General features: G+C 44.6%; 1 protein-coding gene across 1 annotated transcript in view; it reads left to right on the top strand.

The window, feature by feature from the left end:
- The first annotated feature begins 3,888 nt into the window (after positions 1 to 3,888).
- LOC114107518 (attractin) overlaps positions 3,889 to 8,178 on the top strand; it is a 140,610-nt gene continuing 136,320 nt past the window's right edge. Inside the window, exon 1 of the mRNA XM_034636196.2 lies at positions 3,889 to 4,364. Within this exon, the coding sequence (XP_034492087.2) occupies positions 3,964 to 4,364 (401 nt within the window). The 5' untranslated portion in view covers positions 3,889 to 3,963. The remainder of the gene's footprint in view (positions 4,365 to 8,178) is intronic.

Raw genomic sequence — 8,178 nt, 5'->3', positions numbered from 1 at the left:
AATCCTTCTTCATGACCATATTTAGCAAGGTCATTTACTTTGTAAGAATATTACTGTTTTCATGGTGTCTTATCTATATACAGGAAAACATTTTGTTCTCTACTGTAGAAATTTGTAGAAGGAGGCAGGAGTCCAGTTCATCCAATTGAAATTTCAAGTCTTCCTACTCTAAATTGATGAACTCAGTGCTTGGTTGTTTCCCTTGAGCTGATAAAAAGGCCATTTCCTGTACTTGTGGGATTATCTATGGAGGCCACTGGGAGCTCCGCCAACAGCTCAGGGGCTAACTCTGTGTTGTCAGATCAAGGACTCCTAAAATCTCCACCTTATAACCTGCAACGGGGATGGGGGTGGTGGGGGGAAGAGAGAGGGCAGGGGGTTAGTAATGATGGTGGAATGTGATGGACATCATTATCCAAAGTACATGTATGAAGACACAAATTGGTGTGAACATACTTTATATACAACCAGAGGTGTGAAAAATTTTGCTCTATATGTGTAACATGAATTGTAATGCATTCCGCTGTCATTTATTTTAAAAAATCAATTTAAAAAAATCCTGCAAAGGACAAGATGGGATCTTTCTCTTGTATGGAGCTTCATTTCTACCTAGAACCCTCCCAGTGGTGTTTGTTGCAAACTTTCAGGATCAACCTCTTTCACAGGCAACATAATATCTAACCTGCTAGGTGAGATCTTGACATCAATAATCAGAGATTTAGGGGCTGGGGATGTGGCTCAGCGGTAGAGTGCTGGCCTGGCGTGTGTGAGACCCTGGATTCCATCCTCAGTACCACATAAAAATAAATAAGTGAAATAAAGGTATTGTGTCCAATTACAACTAAAAAACCCAAATATTTTAAAAAAATAATCAGAGATTTGGATGGTTTCATGTAGACTAAAGTATAAGGAGACCATTGGGCATACTAAAACATGTTGATGTTTCAGAGAGTACAGAATGAGATCTGGTGCTATTTGGGGGAAGTCAGATGGCCAGATAGATCTTATGGAGGTAGCGTTCAATCTTTGTTACATAGTAGGTGTTAAATGTAGTAGATGCACACAAAAAATATACTACTGGTACTTCCCCCAACTTTTCTTTCTTTATTTTTATGTGGTACTGAGGATCGAATCCAGGGCCTCGCATGTGCTAGGCAAGCGCTCTACCACTGAGTCACAATCCCAGCCCCCCAACTTTTCTTTACTGTGTTTTTTTTTTTTTTTTTTTGCACACGTGTGTGGTGCTGGGGATTGAACCCAGGGTCTTGTGCATGGTAAGCAAATGCTCTACCACTGAGTTCTAAACCCAGCCCTACCAGATCTTTGTTACAGCGGTGAGTGTTATCTGCTAAATGAGAATGAGATGTGTTCAAAATGCTGCTCTCTTACTTCAAGGTAGTTTCAACTCTTTGGTACAATTGATGCTCCAGGGTTCTTCATTGTGATCTGAAGCTCACCTTCAGACAAGATCACATCCTTGCTCATCTCCCTTTCCTGATTTTTCTTCCTTCACTGTGTTTCTTCTGAGAGAACTGTGCTAATACATTATGTACTAAAATTCTGCTTCAGGCTCTGCTTCTAGGGAAACTGTCTTGGTCCATTTTCTAATGCTATAACAAAATACCTAAGACCTGAAAATTGATAAGGAAAGAGATTTATTTTGTTTCATGGTTCTGGAGACTGGAAAGTCCAAGAGTGTGGTACCAGAAAGAACCTCATGCTGCTTCAACTCAGGGTGGAAAGCAGAAGGACAAGTGAGAGGGTCCAGAAGAGATCAAAAGAAAAGCAAGAAAACTGAACACACTTTATAATGATCTGCTGTCCTAGTGAATAATCCAATCATGAGAGAAAGAACAAAGGCATTAATACATTCCTATGCACTCTGCCCCCAAGACCCAAACATCTTCTGCCAGGCTCCTCTTCCCAACACTGCCTCACAGGGAAACAAGCCTCAACACGAGTTTTGGTAGGGACACAGTATATTCAAACCATAGCATTGTCCCAGGTCATTGCATGAGTAAAAGCCAACAATTATAAAATACATCCATGTCCATGATCACAACACAAGCAAAGATACAGAAAGTAATGATATGAAATTAGAGAGACATTGCAGCAGATATAACCTGCAAACCAGAATGGCAGTGCTGGGGCCCAGGCCAAACAATAGATCTGCAGGAGTGGGCAGGATGTGTGGGTGGAGTTAGGGGTGAGGCTTTGTTGAAGTTGAGCTATGCCAGGCTTGAAGAGGATGCTGAATGAGGAAGGTCAGGATGTGGGGTACATCCTAGAATCTAAGAATCTGTGCTCTGAGGCAAAACTGAGAGTTTCCCTCGGTTAATAAGGGGTTTTCTTTGATTTCCAGGGACTCCCAGGTGCCTAACTCTTAGGTAGCTGCCCTAGGACTATGCTTCACAGCACAAGGGTTATGTGAGACAATGTTCTGGTTATTTGTTGCTGAGTAACAAGACTCTTTTAAAACCAGAGGCTTAAAACCGAAATGACTTTATCATTTCTTGGGATTTTGGATAAGGCATAGTAGGAAAGACTCATCTCTGTTCTAGATAATGTGGAACAGCTCAAATAGCTCCAATAACCCAGATGACCTAGTCACTTGATGACTAATTCCCTCAAATAGGAGGGCAAACCAGGTTCCCAGGTCTGGGGTCTCTCCCTTTCCATGTTTGTTTTTTTTCCCCACAGGTGGGGGAGGGAGAGCATCTTGGTACTACCAAGAGCTCAAATTCAGGTCTTTTTTAAAGCTCAGAGCTGGAGCTGACACATTTATCACTTCCACCACACTCCTCTGTTGGTTAAATGGTGTTAGGCTCAGTCCAGATTCCAGGGCTGAGGCCCATACAAGATGGTTATACTGATGGGAGCTGTGTTTTCTCATGGGGCATTGAAGATAATAAGAAGGGCTCTGGGGCTCACTTATGCAAGTTAAGGGTCTCCTGATTCTTAATTCTTGGCTGCCTTCTCTTTAGATAATATGGTTAGAAAGCAAATAGTGGGGTGCAAGGTAATCCCTAAACTTCTCCCACAGAATTAGAGGTGGGTAGTCTGGTCTGCCACTGAATCATCAGGTTATCAAGGAGACCTGGAGGTGTCTTCAGTCTTGTTAGGCATGTATTTATATGCCAGGTTCTTTTATTTTTATTCTTTTTTGGTACAAGGATTCCAAGGGTGCTCAACCACTGAGTGCCATCCGTTTATTTTTTATTTTGAGACAGGGCCTTCGTTAAGTTGCCGAGGCTGTATATGCCAGATTCTCAACCCACGTGTTATTTCATTATCCCTATTTTTATTGGTATATTTTAATTATACATAATAGTGGGATTCACTGCTACATATTCATTCGTACATGCACATAATATAATATGATCAACTTCATTATTCTAGAGACTATTTTAGAGACTATTCTAGAAACTCGAATGCAGCACTCCCTTTTCTACAGGATTGCACCTAACACCAACAACACCACAATACAGCCTTCGAGGTCCTTTTCGCCTGGCGGCAGGGGTCGGGGCAGAGCGCTGATGGGCCCCGGGCGTTCAAGAGGATAATACTCAAGGCGGCCGGCGCGGCTACATAGTCCACCACTAGGGACTCTGTAGCTGTTACCCCGCCGCCGCCACCACCCGGTGAGAAGGGCGAAAAGTAGAGCGCTGGGGCCACTCGGTTGGGAAGTGAGGATCTCCCGTCTCCAACCCTGGGGTGGACGTAGACCTGCGTTTCGCTCTAGGATCTACAGCGCTCGCTCTAGGACCTCTGCTTGCGCGCCCCGCCCACGCACGCACGCACGCACATTAGCCCCGCCTACAGCGCGGCTCTGGTCCCTCCCTTTGGATTGGCCGCCCGAGCCACCGTCCGCACAGCCCCGCCCCGCAGGGCCAGGCGAAGCGGAGCCGGCCGTGCGGTGTGTGAGTGTATGTGTTCGCGGGGCGCCGTCTCAGCCCCGGGAAGATGGTGGCGGCCGCGGCGGCGACTGAGGCGAGGCTGAGGAGGAGGAGGACGGCGGCGACGACAGCGCCTTCTGGCTGGAAGGGCGGGCGGCATTGGGACTGGGACGTGACCGGGGCTGGGAGGCCGGGACCGGGGGCCAGGCTGCGTCTCCCTGGGCTGCTGTCGCCGTCACTACCGCCGCCGCTGCTGCTGCTGCTGCTGGTGCTCCCGTCGCTACTGCTGCCCTGGGAGGCCGAGGCCGCAGCGGCGGCCGCGGCAGTGTCGGGCTCAGCCGCAGCAGAGGCCAAGGAATGTGACCGGCCCTGTGTCAACGGCGGCCGCTGCAACCCTGGCACTGGCCAGTGCGTCTGTCCCGCCGGCTGGGTGGGCGAGCAATGCCAGCACTGCGGGGGCCGCTTCAGGTGAGTGGGGGTGGTGTTGGAGGGTCGCGCCAGGGGGAGGCTGGGGTGAGGGGTGCTTGAGACAGTTCTGACTTAGAAGCGAATGCAGGACAGAAAGTGGGGAGTGAAGGGTTGCCCCACTCTATTTGATGGCCATTTGCTTCTGGGGAGATCACCATCTCTGGCTTGGGGGTTTCCTGTGGCAGAAGGTGAAAAGGTGTGAGGCAGGAGTGAGGGTATCCCAAAGGTATTTGGGTGCTAAATTAGAAGAATGCTTTGGATTCTAAAAACTGTCAAAGCCAGTTTCAGAAACTGGGCCTATTTCGGATAAAGGAGGTTTCAAGAAAAAGGTGAGGGAGCCAGTTCTTACCAAACATTTCATTTTAATATCCCCCTTTGCCCTAGATCCTAATGAGTTTCCCAAATGTAGAAGGTCTGGGATGTTCTGAAGAAGCAGGGCCCTGGAAGTGATTTTTTTGGTGGAGATATAAAGGAAAGGGTAGGCGTGAGAGATTTTAGGGATAGAACACCAGGTGGTTGTTGGCTAAAGGAAAGTGAGAAAGCTAGCCTTTAGAAGCTCACTGGCTAGTGAAATACAGAGCAGGTTCTGTCCTGGAGAGGAATTGGAAAGCCCTTCCTGTTTGCCATTTGGTATCTGTACATATGGAGTTCTGAGTTGGCTTGGTTTGGGGCAGTATCCTTTGGACAGATCACTCATTAATTGATTAGCAGTTGTGTATTATTTGCTTCAGTTGTGCAAGGATTTCTGGATACTACACATAGATTAGCCAGACTTTGGCCTAGTCCACAGGAGTTTGGAATATAGCAAGAGGAAGATATGTACACAAAACTCTAGTCACAAGAAACACAGAGTCATTCAAGATTTAGGCAGATATTTTCTGAATACCTCCTGCATCTGACTTTAGGGAGTGGTGGAATGTGGTGAACAAGACAGATAGGGTCCTGCTTTCAGGGATCCTCTATTCTTGTGTGGGTGACAAGCAGTTAAGAAATAAGTGAAAGAAATGACAATATAATTCTAGCTAGTAATGACTATAGTTACCAAAATAAAAACAGGTTGATCTGATAGAGAATTATAACCAGCCAGTCATTTGAAGTGCCATTTGATCTGAGACCTGAATGAGGCACTGGAGAACCTGTGAAAATTCAGAGTTGGAGGGTTTGTGAGTAGCTGGGGCCTGCAAGGAAGAAAGACTTGGAAGAGGAGGTAACATTGGATTTGAGCATTTGAGGCTAAGTAGGATTTGGAAATGGGAACTGGGGGAAAAAAAATCCCAGATTGAAGGAAGGATGAAGATGAGTTCTGGAGGCAAGATTTGCTGATGCCTCTGTAGAACAGAGTTGTGAGGGAGAACTTTGGAATAATAAAATTATAGATCTTCTAGGGAACTCTTGAGAACATTGAACAGATGAACTCTTTAGTTTTATATGTGGAGAAACCAAGTGTCTTCAGGACCAGTGTATAGTGGGCTAGTCTTGTAACATATTTAGGATGTTCTGATTTATGAATTGTTAATCTGCATATATTTGTTGAGAGTTCCTCAGGTTTGATAGTTCTTTCTCTCCCTTTCTTTCTTTCTTATACTGGGGATTGTACAACTGAAGTACATTCCCAGCCCTTTTTGTTTTTTATTTTGGGACAGATTCTCACTAAGTCATCAAAACTGGCCTTGAATTTTTCTGATCATCTTCCCTCAGTCATCAGAATAGCTGGGGTTATAGGCATGTGCCACTGTGCTTGTTGACTCCTCTTTTTCAGTTGTGAGATATAGTGGTAAACAAGACAAAGTTCTGTTCTTATGGAGCTTACCTTCCTTCCAGTTTGGGAATAAAAAAATCCAACAATCTATAGTAATTTTTTTTAAGGCTGTGGAGGTAAAGAGCAGGGGACAGAGGACTTGACTTAGTTTGGAATGGGGTGAGGTTAGTCACTGGGTAAATGAGTTGAGATCTGAAGAGTAAGATGGTCCTACTACCTGAAGGGTGGGGTGCTTAGAGGCCATCATGTCCAGAGACTTGGGGATGAGTGGGATCATGGCAAGGTGGCAAGATGACTGGAGCAGAGAGAGCAGAGGGGAGCATGACAAGACTGGACAGACTGGTGGTCCAAGTATAGTGGAGACCTGTTGGTCAGATTGAGAATTTTGACCTTTAACCCAAGAACAGTGTGATGGCATAGTTCACTCTTATTTTCATGATGTTAAGGCTATTAGGTTATAGTTAGAGCAGGAATAGCAGGAATAGGTGAGGCCAGAGCATTCTGAATTTGAGGAACTTCCAAGATCAAGTGAATGGTTGATTGAGTCCAATGAAGGTCCTTAATGTTCTGAAAATCTGGGCCACTGTAGTGGGCAGTGGGACCCCCAGAGTAAGAAGGGGCATTTGTAGCAAAGTCAGTGTATCTGTAATTTTCAGAGTAGATGGACTTACTGGGCATGAGGGTCCAAATGGGTTTCTAAGTGGGGTTTGTTAGCATGAGTCAGGGCATCAGTAATGAGAGTCTGAGGTAGGCAGTCTGAATAGAGGCAGGGCTAGATGCTGTGTGGTGTTGCAGAGGTAAAATGAACAGGTCTTTCTTTGAAACTGGTTTGCTCTTGGGAAGGAGGCGGATTATAGTGAGGGAAAAAACTAGATTCTACCTTGAGTGATTCAGTGATATTATTAACAGACCTTGGGACCCAGGAAAAGCTAATCTAAGTTGAATTTGTACATACTGAGTTTTGGGGGTGGTCCCAGGTATGTACATGGCACACATTTAGTGTTGGAGTCATCTACTTATGCAGGATAATATCAGGGAGTTAGACTTGTCTAGTGTCTACATGGACAGACCAGAGGATTAGAGAAGAGCCTCTTATAATGGGGAACAGACACTCCTTTTTTTTTTTTTTTTTTTTTTTTTTAGTACTAGGGATTGAACTCCTGGGCACTTGACCACTGAACCACATCCCCAGCTCTATTTTGTATTTTATTTAGAGACAGGGCCTCGCTGAGTTACTTAGCACCTTGCTTTTGCTGAGACTGGCTTTGAACTCACAGTCCTTCTGCCTCAGCCTCCCCTACTGCTGGGATTATAGGTGTGCGACATTACGCACCTTCTGGAACAGACATTCTTGACACTCTCATATGGTATCACATGTAGGTCAAGGGGCTCTTCTAGCTGTTGAGGATACTCTGAGCAGATACTAACTGATGATGTCAGTGCTCTTTTGTGGGCAAACAATTATGACTGATCCTGATGATACCATTGTATTAAATGCCTTCTGGAATTTGCATTTTTTAAAGATGAAAGTAGGAGGAAGTTGTTTTTAGTCTTTTATAAAAACTTTGGGATTAAGATTTTTTGGGGGAGAAGAATTAAATGTTGGTTTGGATTAGAATGATATCTGTCTTGATTTAACTTACAAATCTTTGTTATTAAACTAAAAGATTTTAAATAATACCTTTCTGGTTTAGAATAGCATCAAGTCAGGGTGTGTTCTTTAAGCTTTTTATTTTGTAAATACTCTGATGTTATTGCTGTTGTAAGTTTTTTTCATCAACTGAAAGGAATGTAGGATAATAAAACGATTAGATTTCACTAAAATTATCAGTGAGCATATAGTGTGTGCCAGCACCTTGGCCATCAATTTTTATATACACAGTACCATTTAATCCTCAAAGTCTTGAGTATGTTGTATAAAATTTGAATTATTGTATGATTGTGATCAGTCTCTTAATTTTTTTTCCCAAATGAAAGATGCTATGGGGGCTGGAGCTGTGGCTCAGCTGTAGAGCGCTTGCCAAGCTATGTGCAAGGCCCTGGGTTCGATCCTCA

This window comes from Marmota flaviventris, chromosome 2, assembly GCF_047511675.1.
Source record: "Marmota flaviventris isolate mMarFla1 chromosome 2, mMarFla1.hap1, whole genome shotgun sequence".
Lineage (NCBI taxonomy): Eukaryota > Metazoa > Chordata > Mammalia > Rodentia > Sciuridae > Marmota > Marmota flaviventris.
Note: the sequence above shows the minus strand (reverse complement) of the source record. Positions and strands in the feature narration are given on the sequence as shown.